Below are 20,495 nucleotides of genomic sequence, written 5' to 3'. Positions count from 1 at the left end.
GTACGGATGTGCTGGTTCGAGAACGTTGACTTGCTGTTGCTTGTGGTTTGATCCTTTAAAACATACGGGATTGCACATATAAAGACCGCATAGCGCAGTGGATTAGCGCGTTTGACTTCGGATCAAAAGGTCGTGGGTTCGACTCCCACTGTGGTCGATTTTAATTGATTCTGTTTTGCAACTTTTTAGGCCCAGTCAAAACCCGAATCTTTTTTAATTAAATAATTAATAATAAATGATGTTTGTGGGTCACAGTGGTTGAAAACCCTGGTGAAAAAGATGGTTCACCTTTGAAGTTTTCGGATATCTTTTTTTGAATTCAAGTGAGAAGTGAGGGAATCTAACATTATAAGCTTAATCATAGAATAGAGGAAGTGAACAGCTAATAAAAATAATGACACCAAGTTTTCTTCTTTTTTTTTTTTTATTTTAGAAAATTCAATAACAAATTTGTTTTCTTTTTTCTTGTTGTCACGCCAAGTTCATTCAATTTCAACCCTCTTAAGGATTTATGCATAATATTTGATCCACTTGTTACTTCCTACGCAATCACAAGCTGACTTTGTCTGTCCAACACATCAATTCTGTTGTTCCAAACAGCTTATATCATCAACCTCAAAGCTGGGGTCCTACTTCTCCAATGGGGCTGGTAGGTGGTCTTTCCCATCACAAAAGGCTGAGATGAAGAAATTTATGAATGTTGAGTAGAAGCTTGAAATTTTACCCCAAAAAAAAAATTTATTGGGTCCCAGAATTGATATAATTCAAGAAATCTAAATTCAACTGTGCTTCTAATTCTAATTTTATGAATTGTGCAGCAAGTAGCTTGGTTTATAAATCCATTCTAATTAAAGGTCATCCGATCTCCAAGTCTTAAATTAATATAAATATAAAGAAAAATCAACTTATATTAATCTAAAATTTTTTAAATTATAAATTAAGGGTGGAATTTTAAATTATAAAAATAAATTTTTATAATTTTACTTGTCTACTTAATAATTAAAATTTTTAAATATATTTTAATTGGACGTGCGCAATTTTTTAAATCTACTTCCTAGGGTTTGATGCATTAGATAATAATCTATGTTGCTTATATTTGCAAAGACTATTCAATATTCTTTTTCACTGTGTGGGCATTTTCTTCAAATTCTTTTTATTCCAAAATTTTAAAAAAAAATTAGAGCCATGATTTTATTTTTCGAGTATTTTCTTTTACTTAGTCATGAAATAAAATGAGGAAAAGTCAGACCGAAAAACTCGCTGAATATGCCACTTGAGCTTAATTTATTGTAATTAGGGAGGATGAGAATTTATAAATTTTTAGATTTGGGTAAAGTTTATAAAAAATTGAAATACATTAACCCCACTCAACTCTCAAGTGGCCAAATACACGCTTTTGAGAAGTTGCAGCTGCCATTAATTTTAAATATTTTAAAAATAAAATATAATGAAAATCATAATATATAAAACATCAATCGATTAATTAAATAAACAACCAACAAATGAACCGACATAAATTTAATATCAAATTAAATTAAATTCATACATGATAAAATGTGAATTTAAAATCTTAAAATTTTATGAAATATTAAATTTTTATAAAAAAATAAATTTTTATCCAAATTTTTATTTTTTAATATAAAAAATGTCATAATTTAAATAATTAAAATATAAAAATTAAAAATATTAAAATTTAAATATTAAATTTATTAAATATTATTTTTTAAATATAATTATATGAATTAATGAAATTAAATAAAAAATAGGTTTAATTTTCTTTCCTCGTTAAGTAATATTAGATTTTTTAGAGTATTTTTAAAGTAAATTTTGTTTGTTTAGAAAGGAAAATAAAATCGTTTGAAAAAATCTAAGTTAAAATAGAGGAAAACCAAAAGAAAACAAAATTTTTCGTCGATTAAAATAAAAAACAAAACCCCTTCAAAACAAGTACTACTATTTTTTTTTTTTTAAGTATAAATCATATTAAAGATTCGAATCTTCCCGTTCGAACATTCTAAAACAACATGCGAATCTGACGGTTATAAATTGATTAAAACCCCACACATCAAACATCAAAGCCTTAAAATTTTCACCAATAATAATTATTAACTTCCATCGGCCGACCTTAGTCTTCCACGTTTGGCCAACTTGCAATCGGCATAAGCCTTTTAGCATATCATTTCTTTTCTCTTCTGTCGTAAGCCTCTGTCTCTTTCTCAGTCTCTTCATCATATTTCTATCTAAAACCTCCATTGCAACCCCCTTCCCCACCGGAGATCTCCCATTTTTCGGCGGTGGGAAAAGGGTAGTTGAGAGTTACGACAGTTAAACTCTGAAAGGGTCCTCTTGTTTGTTGGTATCTTGCTTTCTTTTCTCTTGGTGGATCTTTTATTTTTTGTCTCCGGCTGCCATGGTGATGAAGGTGGCGTCGCCAAAAAACGTTGCTTCCATCACAGAGAAAGTATGGCAGAGAGTTTATGGGAATCATGGCAGTAGCAGCAGCCGTTATCATCATCATAGTCATCATCATAAAAGGAGATGTTGTTATGAGAGTGAAGATGAATACGAGGATGATGATGGGACCATACAATTGATGCAGATGGGTGCTGAAAGAACCAAGAATGTGCTGATTCTCATGAGTGATACGGGTGGTGGCCATAGAGCTTCAGCTGAGGCCATCAGGGACGCCTTTAGAATTGAGTTTGGAGATGAATACAGGGTAATTTGCTTGTTTCTGTTATTGCTTTCCATGGGTTCGGTATTGTTTTTGGTTCAGTTTTGTTTCTTTCATGTTTTTTATTTTTTTTTACAGGATTCAAAGCTTCTGAGAAAAAAAAAAAAACCCTTGCCTGCAAATTATTTGTTTTTTATGATGATTGATTTTGATGATATTATGTCCATGTGAGTTTTTGTTTTGTTTTGTTTTGTTTTTAATAGACCTAACGCAAAGTTGTCAATATCATACAACGCCATTTTTATTGTTTTTCTTCTTCTTGGACTTTTCTGTGTTTCATCCCGTCTCTACTTCCTTTTTAAAAATCATATTAAGCCATTTTTTTAAAAAAAATATATCCAATCTGTTCATCTAGATCTTCCAATTTAATTTCTCAGTTAATGAATTTTCTTATGCAATTAATTCTTCAATCTTTTCCTGTTAACGTTCTTGCAAATTTCTCCCCTTTTTTCCTCTAACAATATTATTAGTTGAATTCTGCTTCAAATCCCAAAATGTGGAGAAGTCTGATGTTCTGCATCTAATTTACACTTTAACATTTGAGTCCTCAGCTATATATATATATATATATATATATATATATATATTTCTGATGCTTTTGCATTTTAAATTAAGCATTCTTTCCTACGAGTTTGTTTTTCTAACAATCCGGACTCCGGGTGACATCTTTTTCTTTCAGATATTTGTGAAAGATGTTTGGAAAGAATACACAGGCTGGCCATTAAACAACATGGAGAGGTCCTACAAGTTCATGGTGAAGCATGTACAGCTATGGAAAGTCGCCTTTCACAGTACCTCTCCTAGATGGATACATAGCTGCTATCTTGCTGCCATTGCTGCCTATTATGCCAAGTAGGTTAATCGTCTTCATTATATTTCATCTTTCAGTTTCACTATAATTTGATTGAAAGAATTCAAGTAGGTCAAGATTACTAATTCATATTTTGTTATCTGTCATTTAAGGGAGGTAGAGGCAGGCCTAATGGAGTACAAGCCGGACATTATCATTAGTGTGCACCCATTAATGCAACACATTCCTCTCTGGGTTCTTAAATGGCAAGGCCTTCAAAAGAAAGTGGTTTTTGTCACTGTAATTACAGACCTAAATACCTGCCACCCCACATGGTCAGTTGACATAGCTATAAGTTCCGAATTTCGATTTTATATCCATGTTCTTTAATAGCAAGCCGCCTGAATATCTTAACAATAGGAATACTGTTCAGGTTTCATCCTGGGGTTAATAGATGCTACTGCCCGTCAAAGGAGGTAGCCAAGAGAGCATTATATGATGGCCTTGAAGAGTCCCAAATCCGGGTTTTTGGTCTGCCTATTCGGCCTTCTTTTGCTCGTGCAGTTCTTTCCAAGGTGAGGATCGTAGACATAATATAATTGGTCTATATGGTTGCTTTAGTTGGAGGGAGTTCTGATTTTTGTTATGCATTTTCTTTCTTGGTTTTGTAGGATGACTTAAGAAAAGAGCTAGAGATGGAACCTGATATCCCTGCGGTTCTGCTAATGGGAGGGGGCGAAGGAATGGGACCTGTTAAGAAAACAGCTCTGGCTCTTGGCGAATCACTATATGATAAAGATCAAGGGAAACCAATCGGGCAATTAATCATAATATGTGGCCGAAACAAAGCCCTTGCCTCTACATTGGAATCAGAGGAATGGAAGATCCCGGTGAAGGTAATTTCATTTTGTTACTTGAACTTACCACATAAAAGCATAAGACAAGCAAACTAGAACAGTCATTAAACAAAGTTTTCCCTCCACTGTAGGTCAGAGGGTTTGAGACTCAGATGGAGAAATGGATGGGAACTTGTGACTGCATAATTACAAAAGTAAGTACATGAATTTCAATTTAAACTGCCCTATATTTATACACATTCTTGCTTAATGTACATAGCTAGACTAATCTGTCTCCATGAATTGCAGGCTGGTCCTGGTACCATTGCAGAAGCCTTGATCAGGGGGCTTCCAATTGTTCTCAATGACTTCATTCCAGGACAGGTCAGTCACCAACTTTTCTATTAAAAACTGCATTATTTAGGAGAAAGTTTCAATGGCTTCTTGTTTTGCTATTAGTAACCTTTACCCTTCATTTGGTGATTTCAGGAAAAGGGCAATGTACCTTATGTAGTAGAAAACAGAGCAGGAGTATTCACCAGAAGTCCAAAGGAAACAGCTAGAATTGTGGCGGAATGGTTCAGCACAAAGACAGATGAGCTGAAGAGAATGTCAGAGAATGCTCTTAAACTAGCACAACCCGAGGCCGTATTTGATATTGTGAAGGACATCCACGAGCTTGCCTTGCAAAGAGGGCCTCTAGCCAATATTCCTTATGACTTGACATCATCATTCACAAGCTTTATTTAATAGTTGGATAACATCTAAATATCTTCCAAATATAACTCAGATTTATTCTCTAGTAAACCCTGTACAGGTAAGCTTTAATATAGCATCATTCTTTGGTCTTAGAGGTTTTGTCCAAGAAAGAGCTGCAAAATTCTGCTAAAACTAGCACTGAGTTCTGTAAGTCAGCTCTGGGGACTGGATGTAAGTTAGGTTATTGTAAAAGTTGAAAATGTTGTAAATTATGATTTTGCAATGTCATAGGTTTTTGTTTTATTTTTTTGTAACAAAGGAGCCATAGGAAAAAAGTTTGCTTATTTGGGACTTGATCCCAACACTTGCAAGGTATTATCTTTTAAAGATAATTGTACGAATCATCTGACTTTTGGATTCTCCAGGTTTTTGTTTTTTCCTATCTGAAAATGGCATTAATTTTCTGCTCAGATATTTGGTTTTTTATCTTACCCAACCACCTTTGTTTATGTGTAAAATGAACAGTGTGCTAGACTTGGAATGAATGACAGTTGTTCCAAGCTTTCTTCCAAGTTAAGGCAAAAATGTAATTGGCAGTCGAGAACTTTTCTATAAAAATTCATTGGCTGACAGGTATAAATCAACATCACTTCCCTTAAATTCGCTCATTCAAAGCCAACAAACCGTGTGACCCTGCAACATCTGCTTTTCTGGTAGACTTCCACGACTACAAGTAGTCTTTTTAGAATATTAAACAATAAGCATCAACCACCAATGGGATGGTTTTAATATATTTGAAGTTAACATCAAAACATTAATAGGCAGTGTACCGAAAAACAGTAACATCATCAGGAAAGCCAAAGAAAGAGAAAACGTTTTCAAGAGGTTGTTGGACTCTGATGATAAAAGGGAATGGTAGTTTTGACTCTTCATTAAGGGGTTAACACAAGATATGAACAAAATCTACGTAAACGATCTTGACAAAGTCTTTAACATGTTGTTGTGGTTGTAGCTAGAAAGCTTGATGACCTAAAAAATTTACAAGATGGTATGGTATGAGCTGTATAGTTTTTCACTTTTTTCTTGGTTCAAGCTAAGAGACTAAAGAAGCCAAGTTGTCAGCCTGTGACTGTGTCTGGTTGGTGGTATGATGGCTAGACTGTTTTGTTTTGACTCATCAACCTTACCTTAGTGGTGCCATGTGTGGGTAAAAGGGACATGAACAAGGTCCAAAGAGGTTTGATTTTGATTGAATTCTTCTATATACAGGAATAAGTAGTCATTATATCACAGTGGAAAATCCCTAATTGAGTTCAGAAATAAACAGATATTGAACACAGGAGCTTCGCCTGCGACTTGTTGACTGGGGCTAAAACTAAGTCTAGTGTATTAAAAAAATGGTTGGAAAATTGTTTTCAGCGCCAACCAACATATTGCAACGTGGGGCTGATACCTGAAGCACTCTGTATATTTTTATTTATTTCTTTCTTTCTTTCATACTACTAGTTTCTTTTACAATTGTTTTGATTGGTACAACGTGAAAGAAGCTCCGAGCACAAGGTTGAAAGATACAACTGTCCTGACCAACTTCACGACAGCGCCAGCTCATAAACAGCTGATACCCAAACGTCTCAGACACTTGTGGCCCATGCTAATACCAAAGAGTAGGCCCGATGAACGGCAGCCATAGTCAGCATTACATATCTTTTCTCTCATGACAGTTGGTTTCTTTGCGTTCCAGGGCTTGTAAACATTTCATGTCCAAGGGGACTAAGGGGTTGCCGATAGATGCTGAATCTAATTTACGATTTCACATTGTATTAATAAACTAACTTTTCTTGGCTATAAAAAGAGAATTAATTAAGTATGACACCTTAAACAGGAAAGACCAGCTTGTGGGGGCCTGCTGTCGATCTTGCGTGGGTGTTAGGCCTTTTTCTTGCAGATCTTCTTTCTTAGCCTTCATGTTTTATTCTTGGTTTGGGCCTTGTAGTTAGACCTTCTTCAGAGTTCAATATCATTCTTATGGTAGTTGCAGAAAATCAGCTCTATGGCCCAGTTAACTAGTGGCCTCATTGCAAAGGCAAGAGCGGAGATTGCTGTTGAAAGCGTTTGTTGGCAGTAAGTTGCTCGATCCTTTTCTTGTTTTCCACCATATCCACTATATGATTGCATGGAACAACACCCACCATCATCCAGAAAATTTTGTAAGGAAATTTGCTGGTATTTCCCCCCCTTTTTTACCCTATATATATATATATATATATGTTTGTTGCATTTTGCAGAATGAAACGAATATATGTCAATATATGTTTGTTGCATTAGACAGAATGAAACGAATTTTCTATTACCATAGTGGGTTTGCCTTAATTTTGCTTTTCATGGCTTCTGTAATTTGGTGGGTCTCTGTTATATTTTAAGATTTCAGCTCTTGCTTAATTCCATGTAATAAAACAATCTGAATTTGGCATTTCATTTGTTTTGATAGGTAAATTTCTTATTCTTTTGATTGTGATTTGGTTACTGTTGATCTCTGCAGAAACATTTGGTTGACCTCTTTCCCTTTTGGGAAAATCCAACTACTTGATTTTGTTTATTTGGATAAAGAAATTCAAAGAAAATGGTATTTGAATCAATCTCTTTCCTTACCTTTCCCTTCTCTGCTAGGTTATGTATGTACTTTGTAATAATTTTAATTATGATATTCTTGGTTCATATTCACTTAGAAATAGTTGCTAAATGGCAGGTTTATCACTCTAGTTTTGTTGATGAGGAAGGAATTACTAAAGCTTGCGGATGTCCTTTACTTCCTTTGAAAAGTCATATAAAGGGTCCTGCTCCTGTTTCAGATCAAGGTTGGGTTTATGTTTTATAATCTCTATTGGGTAGTGTTGTCGATTTTATGTCGTTTTCTTATTCATTGAGTTGATAATTCAAGATGGTTGTTTGCAGATAAAACTGATATTGTTGATGAAGCAATCACATTCTTTCGTGCCAATGTGTTCTTTAGGAACTTTGATATTAAGAGCCCTGCAGATAAGCTCCTAATATATTTGACTTTCTACATAAATGTGGCTCTGAAGAAACTTGAGGGCTGTAGAACCTTGGCTGAAGGGACCAAGGCAATCATTAACTTGGGCTTGGAAAAGGTTCCTGTACCTGGAGAATCTGGTTTTCCTTTTCCAGGGCTGTTTGCGCTTCCACAGTCTCAAAAGGAAGCAGGTAAATCTCCTTACTATCATCTTTTTCATTTGGTATAAGTAAAATGTGACAGATTTTTGAGCTGCTGGGTATTTTTGAAACATTTTCCAATTATCTGTACTTCTCTGTACTTGATCTTTTGTTATCTTTGCCTTTACTTATCAAACAACAATAACTAGAATTGTTTTTGCTTAAACGATTGAGAATTATGAAATTCACAGTTAAAAGTTTTGATTAACATTTGTGATCATTGAATTCATGCTTATCTTAACTTGAGGGGATCAAGTTGTTTAAAGAGCTTCCTTGTCAATGATAGCGTCAAAGTGTTTAAAAAGCCTCAGTTTTGGTGAACATAAAAATGTAATTCATTTTGTTTTAAAATACTGCTTTGATCAATATGCAACAAGTGTTGTAGGAAGTTTGTAATGCTTTGAATATTTCTTAAAACTTTTTCATATCTGTATGCTATATGAAAGCTGTTGATCTTTTGTGATGTTATTCACAGCTTTGGGTGCTGAAGTTCTGATAATTTGCTAGGACTATATAATTTGTTGATTTCTTAAATGCAGAACTGCTCAGGAATTATCTGAAGCAAATAAGAGAAGAAACAAGTGGGAGACTGTTGAGTGTCGCCTATAGGCCCAATGGAACTCCAAATAAATGGTGGTTGGCTTTTGCAAAAAGGAAATTCATGAACATCATTGTTCCATGAAAAAAAAAAAAACGTTGTATATCCTATCAAAAGTAACATGGAAAAGCATGCTGACTTTTGATATTATAAGATGATATGTTTTGAATGTCTGTAACATAATTAAGTTTTACATTTCTTCAGATTCTTTTGATGGAAATTAGTATTTTCATTGACTTGATTGCTTCATGAAACAAGGGAGCAGAATAAGGGTCAATTTGGCTTCATACTCTGCTTCGTGGTATTAAAATTGGTTATGCGTTTAAATCCGAGTTGTCTGCTTATACATGGTCGTTGGATTCATTCAAGTTCTCTCTCTGGCATATAAAGACACGTTCATTGGCATCAGATCATCTTGAGCCATTGTCATTTGCATAACCACACATGTATTTCCTCCTTTGAAGCATCGAACTTCATGAAAGCCTAGGACTCCAAGGTGTCTCTATGTTGTTTAAGCAATGAATTCTTTGGTTCTAGCTTTTGCCATGCATTAACTTCATTTCTTTTCTGTTTTTATATTTTTTCCAATTTGATGCATCCGAAGCTTCATTCACATTAAATATTGGCTGCCTTTCATTCATTGCTAGTCGTAGGTCACAATTAACATTGCTACCCTTGAAAGTCAATTATTAGCAGTTTCTGTCAAAAACATGTCCTGTCTGTTCATGGAGACAAAAGAGGAGTTTAACAACATACTTGTAGAGGTACATCCTGGGACAAGCAGAAATGTAGAATCAATGCAATCCACCAAATTTGCCAAAAGAAGTTAAATCCTAAACATTAAAACATGTCGGTTTCCTAGAAAAAGAATGTAACAGGTTTTCTTTACCATCTGCTCAGAGTGAAATGTCTGTACAAGGTGGTTGAGTTTGATTTGATGACACGACCGTTCCAGCAAAACTAGCCTAGCTACAGCACAACCAAAGTAATGAGCTGGTCTGGTTGGTTGGTTGGCTGGCTACCTTTTTCAGACACATCACTAGTTTCCCCCAATAAAAAGGACTACAAAAGGGGCAAGAGCCATCCTGGCCTGCCTGGTGAAATCATTGGAGCCATGTGATTTGCAGATGGTTGGCAGGATTAATTATAAGTTTAAGAACTACAATTTAGCAACTAATTTTTGCAGCAATGATTGATGGTCCATTCTTCTTATCAGCCACCAAATTTCACCGAGATTAACACGATGAAGGGAATTTTTTTTTTTTCCAAAACAAGATTTTAAAAAAAGGTGATACGAAGAATGTTACATCATTGCCCAGGTGAAAGGCTAGAAGCCGTGCCCATGCCATTGCCAGTCCAGTATACTTGAAGTTGAAGCTGAAAGCGTCGGCCCCCACGGAACACGTCCATAAATCACTGGATAAAAGGACGAAGGATCAACTTCTTTTCTTGTTTACTTTATGATTTTTCTAACTTTGGGCCTATTGCCAGTTGGCAAAGAGACATTTACCAAACATTCACAGCCTTTTTAGATGCTAAACACATTGGACATTTCCCATTACCCATTAAAGATCTCAACGATCCAATTTCCACCAAAATCAAGAGTGGTGGGCCAGCCAAGTAACCGATCTTCCACACATTAACATCCCAATCTAACGGTTTAGAAAACGACACATTTCATCTATCAAAACCCACTCTTTTCTTTCTTTGCCTTAAGACAGAAGAAAAGAGAAACCCAAGGTCGAATATTTCAGAAACTTCTCTTTGCTTCTTTCTTCATTTCAGAAGCTAATATTCAGGAAAAAACACCCAAAGTTGAATATTTCTTTGATTTTTATTTTTGGATAAAAACATTAAAAATAGAAAAAAAATTGTATAATCTAAATTTTTTAAGGAATTTTTTTCTTGAAATAAAATATATAGAAAAACCCAAGCATGGACAAGATCTAAATCCCCAGCAACACTCTCATCAGTGAAAAACATAAATAAAGACAGGTGATTCTCGTACTCATCAGCCTCCATGCTCCTTCACTCTCATTCAATCAAGCTCAGCCCGTGGATCATCCCCTTCCCTGATACATGCCATGACCCTTACGTCCTTCATATCTAGGGTTTCTATTTCCAACACGATCTTCATTGCCCGCCACCAGCATGTCTTCCGAGATCAACGGCCAGGTTTCGCCTCAGCCGTGTCCCCATCTCCTCGACTTCCGCTCCCGCAATGGCTTCAAGCCGTTTCGCGCCTTCCAGGACTTAATCCGCGTCAAGCGGCCCGGCGGTCTCCCCGCCATTCGGAGGGAAATCTCCGAGGTACCCCGATGCTGCACGTGCGAGGAATCATCCCGTTCGAGGCTCTACGCGTGCGTCGCCTGCGCCGCCGTGTTCTGCTACGCCCCTCCGCTTCATTCGCACGCATCGGCTCACGCGCTATCCAATCCCGGCCACGAGATCGCCATCGACGTCGACCGCGCTGAGCTATTTTGCTGCACTTGCCGTGACCAGGTCTACGATCGCGACTTCGACGCCGCCGTCGTCTTCGCCCAAACTGTCACCATCACCGCAACCACCTCCACGTCCGGATGCACCGTAATGCAATGTAACATTGCCGGATTTCAACCGGAAAATCTCCGAAAGCGCCGTCGAGTTGACAACCGCCCGTGTTCCCCAGATTCAAGGGAACACGTCATAATCGGAAACCATTTGTTTTCTCTTCATGACGCGACCAATGCCTCATTGATTTCGTCAACAGAAATACCTTGGGGATTACGCGGATTGAATAATTTGGGGAATACTTGCTTTATGAATTCAGTTTTACAAGCATTGCTCCATACGCCGCCGTTGCGAAGCTATTTCTTAAGAGATCGGCATCATAGATATTATTGTCAGCAAAAAAACGGTGCTATTAATGGTACTAAAAGTTCAAGACTATGTTTGGCATGTGACATGGAGGCGATGTTTTCGGCTGTCTTTTCTGGGGATCGGACTCCTTATAGTCCAGCCAAGTTCTTATACAGGTTAGTTTTCGGTCAAAATATGAAATTTTTTATTGTGAGTGGATATGAAGAGTAAGAAAAAAATTTTTTGGGCTTTTGTTCTTTACCATATTGATATTGTCTAAGTTGTTAGTATTTAATTTGTGGGTTTTTGCAGTTGGTGGCAACATTCGGCAAATTTGGCTAGTTATGAGCAGCAGGATGCGCATGAATTTTTCATTTCCATGCTTGATGGAATTCATGAAAAGGTGGCGAAGGAAAAAAGGAAGTCCCAGAGTCCAGGTGACTAGCTTTCTTACTGTGCGAGGTTGTTGTAGCGACTTTGAGTTACATTTCTGGCATGTGGTTGCCTTCCTGTCCGAAAATGCATTAGTGATTTGAATGCTTATAATGGGAGTTTCCATAGGTGGGGTTTTTTATTTATAAGGTAATCCGTAGATTGAAGAATCTTCTAAATTAAAGGAATCTGGTTCTGGGGCCACTTCTTCTGAAAGTCATCATGACATGTTAGTATTGGCTACATTTGTTCTGTTATTGGTAATTTATGTGTTAGTTGCATGTTTGTCAATTTCTTCAAAGGGAGTTTGTTCTGGAAGGATATTGTATCTTTTGCATTGGTCAAATAATATGCATGTTTTGAAGTGTAGTACATCAAATAATGAATATTGTGTTATTCAAAGTGTATTTGTCTTAATCCTGTCTTTGATCATGTAGTAGTAATGTATTCCTGCTGACATGCGCTACGATCCATGTTGTCTGTAATTCCTAATGGGTTTGGTAAAAATTTGGTGAGTTGTTGATTTCAGGTTGACATTCTGGAAAGAATAGTTTGTTTGCATTAGTCAGCTTGGGGCATTGTGCATCAAAGAGATCAATTAGGATTGATAAGTTTGGTTAGGAATCTTCATTAAGTCTGTGCATAGGATGGGCTTGTCTGCTGCTGTAGGGCTTTAGTGGCCAAATTTTATAGTTACTGAGATGCAGATTGAATCCAGATAAGAAGCAGTATGTTCAACCAATTAGAATAAATCACTACTGGAAGGAGTGAGTTGAAATGCAGAAATCATGTAGTGCAAAACTTGCTGCTATATTAATTTAGCCTTTACCGACATAAGATACTCTTAACGAGCTTCTATTGTCAGTCTGTCCCTCGGTTTACTGTTTTTAGTATTTATATGTTTAGTTGACATCATCAAAGTTTTGCTAAAGATTAAGAAATAACTCCAATATTTAACTGCAGGACTTGAGTTTAGGTCTCTTCTTTCTTTCCCTAGGAGTTGACAAGTGCTCCCAGATTTAGGACTGCAGGCTTGATGATGTCAACTGCTTTACTCCAGTAAGTCAACCCTCCTTAGCCTACTTGGTTTTATCATAGGAATTTCTCACCTTACTTAATTCTCTTGTTACTTCCCCTTTACCATGTATGGGATCCTATTGTCTTGACAGTTGATCCTTGTCTAGAAAAAGGATAGAGTTGCTTTAGTTTTACAACCTGCATCGGACCATTTTTTGTCTTTTTGGTCATCTTTTTTCTGCATAAACTTTCTTCAAACGCATTGGCTGGGTGAAGAAATTCGGAGTCTTTTGAACTTGAAAGTTATTTGCAAGGTTGCCTTAACTTAAACCATCTTTTCTCTACCTCTTACACGTTGTCCTTTTCTTTCTTGCTATTTTCTGGTAGTGTTGGAAAAGACTAAAATTTAGATTATTCCTTGAGATATATTATATATGCAACTTGTTGTTTTCATGTTTGTTGAAAGGTGGTCTTCTGCCTGGAAACTTAAGTTAAATATTGGAAACCGAAGTAAGAAACACTAACCATAAGTAGTCATTGAGCTTTAGTTGGGCTTAATGATTTTGCATTGAAACTTTTTATATCACCCTCTTTTTCTGGTCAAGGTGAATGCGGAACTAGCATTCTCTGTGCTGGTTCTGGTAAACTAAGGCTGAAAGGGGGTTTTGATTTTGCTATCTCTTAACTGTAGTTGAAAGTTAACATCTGAGATTGTAGTTGCTTTTTATTCAAAGTTAGCCTTGTCCAACATTTGTAGAAGCATATTACTCTTTTTTTTTTTTCACATTCTCACTAGGATCTAATCAGCTGGAGTTATTAAAATTTGAATGTATCTTCGCATATAGCTGTTTATCTGAAAAGTGTTTGAATGAAGAGCTCGTGTTTGATGCTTGTGATGCCATTTTTCATAATTGAAGGAGAATTTTGGGTGATAACCTATCTCTTATATTGGATATTTTTATAACCCCATTCCTTGATGGTGCAGGCAGTGGAGATTGTTGCAGTGCTCACAGAGTATTTTCTGGTATTCTGCGATCTGATGTCATGTGTATTGTTTGTGGTTTCACATCCACAACATATGACCCATGTGTAGACATTTCCCTGGACTTGGAACCAAACCAAGGGGTTTCTGGGAAGTCTTCATCTGCAAAATCCCATAATTCTTGCAATGTTGAGGCAGATTGCATGGGTTCAAACCAAAACTCTGGGATATCTACTTTAAAGGGTTGCTTAGAGCGATTTACAAGAGCTGAGAAGTTGGGCTCTGATCAGAAATTTTTCTGCCAAAAGTGTCAGGTGAGACAAGAGTCTCTTAAGCAGATGTCCATAAGAAAGCTTCCATTAGTTTCGTGCTTTCATATTAAAAGATTTGAACATTCTTCAATACAAAAGATGTCAAGGAAGGTTGACCGGTATCTGCAGTTTCCTTTTTCATTGGACATGGCTCCTTATCTCTCTTCTTCCATTTTGAGGAGCCGATTTGGAAACAGGATCCTCCCTTTTGATGGAGATGAACAAGATGCATCCAATGAGTTATCATCCGAATTTGAGTTGTTTGCTATTGTCACACACACAGGTAGATTAGATGCTGGCCATTATGTGACTTATTTGCGATTAAGTAATCAATGGTACAAGTGTGATGATGCTTGGATTACTAGAGTTAATGAGAGCATCGTGCTTGCTGCACAAGGATACATGATGTTTTATGTACAGAAGGTGTTGTCTTATAAAGCAAGTGAAAAGCAAGCTGCCTCATGATATAATGTTCAGAGATAAGAATTTGGTTTTCAATTCAAATTATATAAGGCATCATTCGGAGTTGTGTGTCTAATATGGAATTACACATTTGATGTCATGGCTAGTTTTGTATACCATGAAAACAAGCTTTATCAAGCTGCTCTGATCATTGATAAAAGACTGGGCTGCTTGTTCGTTCCAAGCACTTCAAAGGGTAATTTAAAATACTCGATTGGGGTGTTAAGTGAGCCTAAATTTTTTAGGCTCTCCAATATTCAAGAAAATCAATTTTATAAGGTATGCATTCCTTAAAATGATTTCTGAATTTCTTCTTCCTATTCATTCAAGTGTTGGCCTATTAATTTTTTTCCCTTTTTCATTCTAATCCTCTCTCAAAGGATCCGCAGAGAGTTGTAGTTTACTCACTTGGCATATTGATACCAACAGACCGATTTACAATTATCCTTTTCATAGGGCTGACGATCATTTTCTTGCTTGGAAAGCACTCAATACTCATCCATCCCTAATACTGAGTCTGGCTGTTGACTTAATACTTGTCTCTGTCATGAAGAGTGCAAGATCGAAGCACGAAAGAAAATAGTAAAGTTAATCCTAAAACCATTTTCGTTGCAGGATCATCTATGGCATATGGAGAGTTGATAGACGATAAGCCAGGCACTTCAAGCATAAAGACAGTTTAAATATCAAAATGTACATGGGTTTTACATGAGCAGTAAGCTTGAACTGGCTATGCCTTGTTTCATTTTTCTGGCTCAGGGTCCATTATGTTTGAGGGATTTTTTTTCATTGATCAATGAAGCTAAAGCCCTAAGCTTGTGATTAACCTGTTATTCTGTAGTTTATGAAGTGCATGGATGATAGTTTTTCTTCATTTAAGTCATGATTACTAATTGTATTTGTAACTATCAACCAGGTTAAACGTTTTTCATATGTTTGGCTTTGGCAAATAGAGAACTAGCATATTGAGTATATTTGTATGTCTAAAAGCCATCCTTTTTCTCTCACCAGGGGGGAAACAAAAGAAAAAAAATCACTGACATTTTACATCTATGGCCATGAGGAATATCTCATGCCATAGTAACATTTTTGCATAACCATTGACAACAAATGGTTTGTTTATAATTCCCTGAAATCCTTGGTAAAATCCCATATAAGAAAATAATGAAATTTCTATTCTTTCTAATTGCAGTATCAAAAAATCTTATTTCAAAATTTTATTTTGCAAAAAGTATAAATCAAAAATTTTTTTTTTTAATTGTGAAAGGAAAAGTGAAAAAAAAAGGAAGCAACTTGTGAATGTGAAAATAGGCAAATGTTCAGTAGGCTTGCCTCACCTTTAACCATTCCATCCAGTAAAACATACATGTTTTTGTCAACAGGGTTAAAGCCGAAAGGTCAACAAGTTGGGAAAATTCATCAGTCACATAAATTATATAATACCCTTTCAGCAGGCCCAGCATAACAATATGATAACTATGCATAGATTGTCTATATGTGGCCATGCATCATTAAGGCTAGGCGAAATAGATAAGTGTTGGTGGAAAATGACAGCTTTGCTGCATGTTGAAGCACTACCATCTCAACTTCTCTAAAATCCAGTCTGAAATATTAGCTATTACAAATCCCAGGAATACCTGAAATACATCACAATTTGACCCTTGATGAGCAAGTGACTTCTTTGCAATGATGCCGCTCAGATGCATGTGTATCAAAGAAACTAAAGGATGATGTGCTGACAAGTTACCTGAGCTGACCCAATGATATAGATTACAGAATACTGTTGGCCATGAATTAGTATGTCTTCCAACATTGCAATAGGTATTGTAAGTGAAACACCTAGTGCAGCTACCAGCGGGGAGGTCCAGACAACACCTAATGCCCTGTAAGTATGATAGATGTCGACTTAAAGGAATGAAGAACATGTAGATTCAGAAGTCAAGAAAATTCAGTAAGACTGTTTTATTGGCTTACCAGAAGTAGTCAGACAGAAAACTTCCAACAAAACTGTTTATAAGGATTATCTCTTGCACTTTTGCTGATTGAGGAAATGTGAACTTTGGTTCTATACCAATGGCTGTCAGAGGCCATGCTGGAAAGAAATCAGAAACATTAAGTTATAATAATGCAGCTAAGATACTAAGGAAGCATTTACCGAAGCTGGCTACTTCCAATATAAAGCATTTCATTGAACTAGTAGCTACAAAATGCTAAAGAAGTTATAAAAACAGCAGCAGATCCTGAAGCAGTCGGTTCCATCATTTTGCTTTGTATTGTCTAAACTAGTTCCTATAATGTCTTGCTGACTGTATCCAGTTTCAAGCTATCAGGAACAAAATAAAACTGTAATGCCTATTTTTATTTTATTTGACAAGCTTATCAGAACATTGAAGAAGAAAACTAGGAGTCAAGGATAAATGTATTCCACCTACAGTACCAAACTGGAAAAAAAGAATATGATAACCATGTCAAAATTTTCATCTTGTTTGGGTTTTGGTGGTAGTGCTGGTTTGTTCAAGCCAAAAGGCATATGCTCCATTTCCAACATCGACAAGTATGACATAGAGCAGAAATGATACGGAAAACTAACTAGCAATATGCTCTTACCAAGCCACCAAAGGGCAACAAGTGCAAACAATCCAATATAGCCAAACAACTTCTTCATGTCTACCCTTTCTCCTTGTTCTCCAGAAAACATTTTAAGCAAAACTGCTACATATGATTTTAATTATAGTCCTGTGGTAATTGATCAGCAAAAATCTAATATGGTTCAAATAAAAGAGACGGTATAAAACCTGTAAACAATCCATAACACATAGCTGAGAGGGTAGCAAAAAGATCTCCTACAAGAGCATGATTCCAACTTCTGAAAGCAGGAAAAAAAAAAAACTGTCAGTAGCTCCTCAGAATACATGCTACGCTGGTTTTGTATTCCAATAATTAACAAGAAGAATAACTAAGAATGCAGACTTGCAACTGAATACCAAGCATAAAATTAGAAAATATATTTTCGAAGAACTTTCTCTTCTGTAAGTCATATATCTTGAACCCTGGCCTATTTATAACATAACACGACCGATGTGTCCAAGCCAAATTATGGTAGCATGTAACAGTTCGATGAGGTGGAGGAAAACCATACTTGTTAGCGACTGATTTTGATTCATCTGCAGGCCATGTCTTTCCAAGTGTAGTCATAGCAACACCGGCAATGCTAATGACGACTGAAACTACTTTCATTGCATTTATAGAGTCTTGACCCAGAAGAGCCCCAATTATTAAAGTGAAAAGTCCTGAAGTTGAGGACAACAATGTTGTACTAGCAACACTTGTTCTTGCGAGAGCGGCGTTCGTTAGATACTGTAGACATAGAACAATAATAGAAAAAACTTCAGTGATGTCTTTCTGTGAAACATGTAAATCCCAGCTTTTCCTATAGCAGATCGGCTATGTTCATTGGGATTATGTTTCTTATACATAAAAGGCTTGTGGATTTACATGAAATGAGCAAATCTACGCAAATGAAAGTTTAAAAGAAGATTGGGGTCATAATCAGGCAAAGGCAGCAAGCACAGGGGCAGATACAACTTTATCATTCACACCTCTGTTGCAAACCAGATAGGAGCCAATGAAAAGCCAAATGCAGCAATTTCCTTTGCACTAAGCATTCTGTCTCCCTTTGGTGCTTCCGTAATATCTTCATGTCCAGAAACCAGCGGATTTCCCTCATCTTTAGTACAAAAGTCGATGACACACTCCTTAGGCAATGGTGCTTGATGTTCAATTTGAAAATTTGCAGGCTTGTCATCATGTTTTGCAGGAGAATTTAGTTCCACAGAGGTTTCAACCCCTTTTGGGCCTTCGGTACTATTACTATTACAAGAGCGACCTCTGAGATGCTTTACTAACCAGTCCTTAAAGAATGCTAATGGCAGATAAAGTGACAAAAGAGAGGTTCCAAGATATGTCACAGCAAACGGGTGCCTATAGTCTTCAAATACACCCTGTCGAAGCATACAGGTAATGTCAAACCTCCAAAGCAAAAACGAGGGTGTAATGGCATTAGGACTGAATCTTATATTAAAAGACAAAAGCTGAGCATAGTAAAATATAGCTAATGAGCCTGAATGAGAAGACCAAACCATTCAGGAAAAAAAAAAACGAAAACAGATTCGAAGGTAGAAAAGGCAAGTGGGTGAAACCTGATGCCCAGAACGAAGATCCCAGGAGCAACCAGGAGACCTCCCAATTCCATTAGCAAACAAAGCAGATAAAATGAATCATTAGTTTCAACAATTGAGAAGTTAAAAATAACTCAGTCCAACAAAAAATAGGAAGAAATCCATACTTAGTGATAAACTGACAAACCAAGAACAAAATAAGAGTATGGAATCAAGAAAATTATTGGTTTTCATCAAATTAAGCATTGAACACATATTTCTATGGGTAAACTTCTTTAATGTTCACATTTCAATGATGGCTGGTTGCCCGCCAATGACAAGTACAGCTACAGTAAATATCATGACGATGATCCATATAGATTCTACAGAATAATCATTTAAACTGCAAATTTTCCTTTCCTTTCCTAGCAGGTAAGCAACAGAAGATAGAGACAAGATAAGATTAATTTTGAAACTGATCTTGAGTCAAAAACGAAAACCATTGTTCTTAATTTCAGCCTGGTGAATGGCTAAGAAATTGACATATATGGGTGGAGAATGGAGATTACACCCATCCCACAAAATTTTCCGTTATGATAAATTGTCAATGATCATCTCTCAGATCTTTTCAGCAAGAAGGATAAACCAAGAAACATAAAGTGAACAGAGTGTCAAAAACTAAGTTGTCCCCTGAATGTATGGAAGATTCATCAACCACTTGAAATCAAAACTCAAAAAACTAAGCTACCATTTATAAGAACATGAAAAATCCAAGAAAAAATGTCGACATAAAAGCAATTGCAAAGTAAAAGAATTCAGAAAATAAAAGAACCATTTGATAATGAAGAGAAAAAGAACCAGTGAACTAACCTGAGTGACCTCTGCAGAGGTAACCCACATGATCACAACACCAATAATCAGAAGCAAACCTCCCTTGTATTTCAAACCCATATTTTCTTTTCTTCTTCCTTCACTCTTTTGTCTATCAAAAAAAAAAAAAAAAACAACTCTCTTCAAATCAATCTCTGGATTTTTAATAGTCACCTACATTAACGTCCAAGCACAGGCACATACAGCTGAGGGAACGTTATAAATAGGAAAAACCAATGGGAAGTAATGCGTTTTAGTTCATTGTCACTGTCTCACTATCAGCATGGCTGTGCACCGATTCTTTCTCCAATCGGTCGGTTCAGTTGCACCAACAACAAAGATCGTCGTATATATACATACATGATACATATATATATGTATATATAATATAAATAGCATTTGGGGAATATATTCCAAGTTTGCATTGACCGCACTTGGGATTAATTTATAATTATAACAAAAAAAAGTTTTCATTTTTTTGATGTATTGTGTTGGTTCTTAGAGAAAAATTGGTAATTCATTTTTACTAGGAATCGAC

At 36.2% G+C, this 20,495-nt stretch overlaps 4 protein-coding genes and 1 non-coding gene across 15 annotated transcripts; 4 read left to right on the top strand and 1 right to left on the bottom strand.

Annotated features, from left to right (window-relative positions):
* Positions 1-83: 83 nt before the first annotated feature.
* On the top strand, positions 84-157 carry TRNAR-UCG (transfer RNA arginine (anticodon UCG)). Its single transcript has one exon. It is a non-coding gene; the product is annotated as a tRNA-Arg (tRNA).
* Positions 158-2,072: 1,915 nt separating this feature from the next.
* Positions 2,073-5,362, top strand: LOC111303304 (monogalactosyldiacylglycerol synthase 2, chloroplastic). Of its 2 annotated transcripts, none has more exons than XM_022899459.2 (8): positions 2,073-2,719; positions 3,414-3,586; positions 3,698-3,859; positions 3,958-4,099; positions 4,196-4,420; positions 4,513-4,575; positions 4,670-4,744; positions 4,850-5,362. In XM_022899459.2, the coding sequence occupies exons 1-8, from the start codon at positions 2,411-2,413 to the stop codon at positions 5,108-5,110; spliced, it is 1,410 nt and encodes a 469-aa protein (XP_022755194.1). In that variant the 5' UTR covers positions 2,073-2,410; the 3' UTR covers positions 5,111-5,362. The 2 variants fall into 2 exon arrangements, with proteins under 2 accessions (XP_022755194.1, XP_089598319.1); XM_089742193.1 differs by having other exon boundaries at positions 2,074-2,901.
* A 749-nt stretch (positions 5,363-6,111) lies between these two features.
* On the top strand, positions 6,112-9,175 carry LOC111303307 (actin-related protein 2/3 complex subunit 3). Of its 5 annotated transcripts, XM_089742196.1 has the most exons (6): positions 6,112-6,296; positions 6,387-7,180; positions 7,599-7,682; positions 7,806-7,914; positions 8,012-8,281; positions 8,830-9,175. In XM_089742196.1, exons 3-6 carry the CDS (start codon positions 7,680-7,682, stop codon positions 8,970-8,972), a joined length of 525 nt encoding a protein of 174 aa, XP_089598322.1. In that variant the 5' UTR covers positions 6,112-6,296; positions 6,387-7,180; positions 7,599-7,679; the 3' UTR covers positions 8,973-9,175. The 5 variants fall into 5 exon arrangements, with proteins under 5 accessions (XP_089598322.1, XP_022755200.1, XP_022755199.1 ...); XM_022899465.2 differs by lacking the exon at positions 6,112-6,296 and having other exon boundaries at positions 6,317-7,266; XM_022899464.2 differs by lacking the exon at positions 6,112-6,296 and having other exon boundaries at positions 6,318-7,282.
* Positions 9,176-10,562: 1,387 nt separating this feature from the next.
* Positions 10,563-15,863, top strand: LOC111303302 (ubiquitin C-terminal hydrolase 22-like). 4 transcript variants are annotated; one of them, XR_002691740.2, is made up of 4 exons: positions 10,615-11,902; positions 12,039-12,163; positions 14,161-15,209; positions 15,546-15,804. XR_002691740.2 is itself a non-coding variant. In XM_022899457.2 (3 exons), the coding sequence occupies exons 1-3, from the start codon at positions 11,040-11,042 to the stop codon at positions 14,931-14,933; spliced, it is 1,761 nt and encodes a 586-aa protein (XP_022755192.2). In that variant the 5' UTR covers positions 10,563-11,039; the 3' UTR covers positions 14,934-15,863. The 4 variants fall into 4 exon arrangements, 1 of the variants encoding a protein (XP_022755192.2); XR_002691739.2 differs by having other exon boundaries at positions 15,387-15,804; XR_002691738.2 differs by having other exon boundaries at positions 15,311-15,804.
* A 340-nt stretch (positions 15,864-16,203) lies between these two features.
* On the bottom strand, positions 16,204-20,455 carry LOC111303305 (putative transporter C405.03c). 3 transcript variants are annotated; one of them, XM_089742194.1, is made up of 8 exons: positions 19,958-20,455; positions 18,530-18,931; positions 18,070-18,287; positions 17,726-17,796; positions 17,538-17,639; positions 16,905-17,022; positions 16,678-16,835; positions 16,204-16,567 (listed from the first exon to the last, which is right to left on the bottom strand). In XM_089742194.1, the coding sequence occupies exons 1-8, from the start codon at positions 20,036-20,038 to the stop codon at positions 16,542-16,544; spliced, it is 1,176 nt and encodes a 391-aa protein (XP_089598320.1). In that variant the 5' UTR covers positions 20,039-20,455; the 3' UTR covers positions 16,204-16,541. The 3 variants fall into 3 exon arrangements, with proteins under 3 accessions (XP_089598320.1, XP_022755195.2, XP_089598321.1); XM_022899460.2 differs by having other exon boundaries at positions 16,678-16,813; positions 19,958-20,388; XM_089742195.1 differs by lacking the exon at positions 17,538-17,639 and having other exon boundaries at positions 16,678-16,813; positions 19,958-20,422.
* Positions 20,456-20,495: the final 40 nt, after the last annotated feature.

This window comes from Durio zibethinus, chromosome 13, assembly GCF_047325235.1.
Source record: "Durio zibethinus cultivar Kanyao isolate XHJ-2024 chromosome 13, ASM4732523v1, whole genome shotgun sequence".
NCBI classification, from domain to species: Eukaryota; Viridiplantae; Streptophyta; class Magnoliopsida; order Malvales; family Malvaceae; genus Durio; species Durio zibethinus.
This window is presented reverse-complemented; position numbering and strand designations above follow the sequence as displayed.

What these genes read in the sequence shown, in the direction of transcription:
- LOC111303304 (XM_022899459.2), top strand. Translation starts at nt 2,411, where the DNA reads ATGGTGATGAAGGTGGCGTCGCCAAAAAACGTTGCTTCCATCACAGAG. An exon ending in AGTTTGGAGATGAATACAGG is followed by an intron (nt 2,720 to 3,413) that starts GTAATTTGCTTG and finishes TTTTTCTTTCAG; the next exon opens with ATATTTGTGAAAGATGTTTG. An exon ending in ATGACTTCATTCCAGGACAG is followed by an intron (nt 4,745 to 4,849) that starts GTCAGTCACCAA and finishes TGGTGATTTCAG; the next exon opens with GAAAAGGGCAATGTACCTTA.
- LOC111303307 (XM_089742196.1), top strand. An exon ending in TGCTCCTGTTTCAGATCAAG is followed by an intron (nt 7,915 to 8,011) that starts GTTGGGTTTATG and finishes GGTTGTTTGCAG; the next exon opens with ATAAAACTGATATTGTTGAT. An exon ending in ACAGTCTCAAAAGGAAGCAG is followed by an intron (nt 8,282 to 8,829) that starts GTAAATCTCCTT and finishes TCTTAAATGCAG; the next exon opens with AACTGCTCAGGAATTATCTG.
- LOC111303302 (XM_022899457.2), top strand. Translation starts at nt 11,040, where the DNA reads ATGTCTTCCGAGATCAACGGCCAGGTTTCGCCTCAGCCGTGTCCCCAT. An exon ending in CCAGCCAAGTTCTTATACAG is followed by an intron (nt 11,903 to 12,038) that starts GTTAGTTTTCGG and finishes GGGTTTTTGCAG; the next exon opens with TTGGTGGCAACATTCGGCAA. An exon ending in AAGGAAGTCCCAGAGTCCAG is followed by an intron (nt 12,164 to 14,160) that starts GTGACTAGCTTT and finishes TTGATGGTGCAG; the next exon opens with GCAGTGGAGATTGTTGCAGT.
- LOC111303305 (XM_022899460.2), bottom strand. Translation starts at nt 20,038, where the DNA reads ATGGGTTTGAAATACAAGGGAGGTTTGCTTCTGATTATTGGTGTTGTG. An exon ending in CTATCTGGTTTGCAACAGAG is followed by an intron (nt 18,288 to 18,529) that starts GTGTGAATGATA and finishes CTATGTCTACAG; the next exon opens with TATCTAACGAACGCCGCTCT. An exon ending in ATATCATTGGGTCAGCTCAG is followed by an intron (nt 16,568 to 16,677) that starts GTAACTTGTCAG and finishes GATGTATTTCAG; the next exon opens with GTATTCCTGGGATTTGTAAT.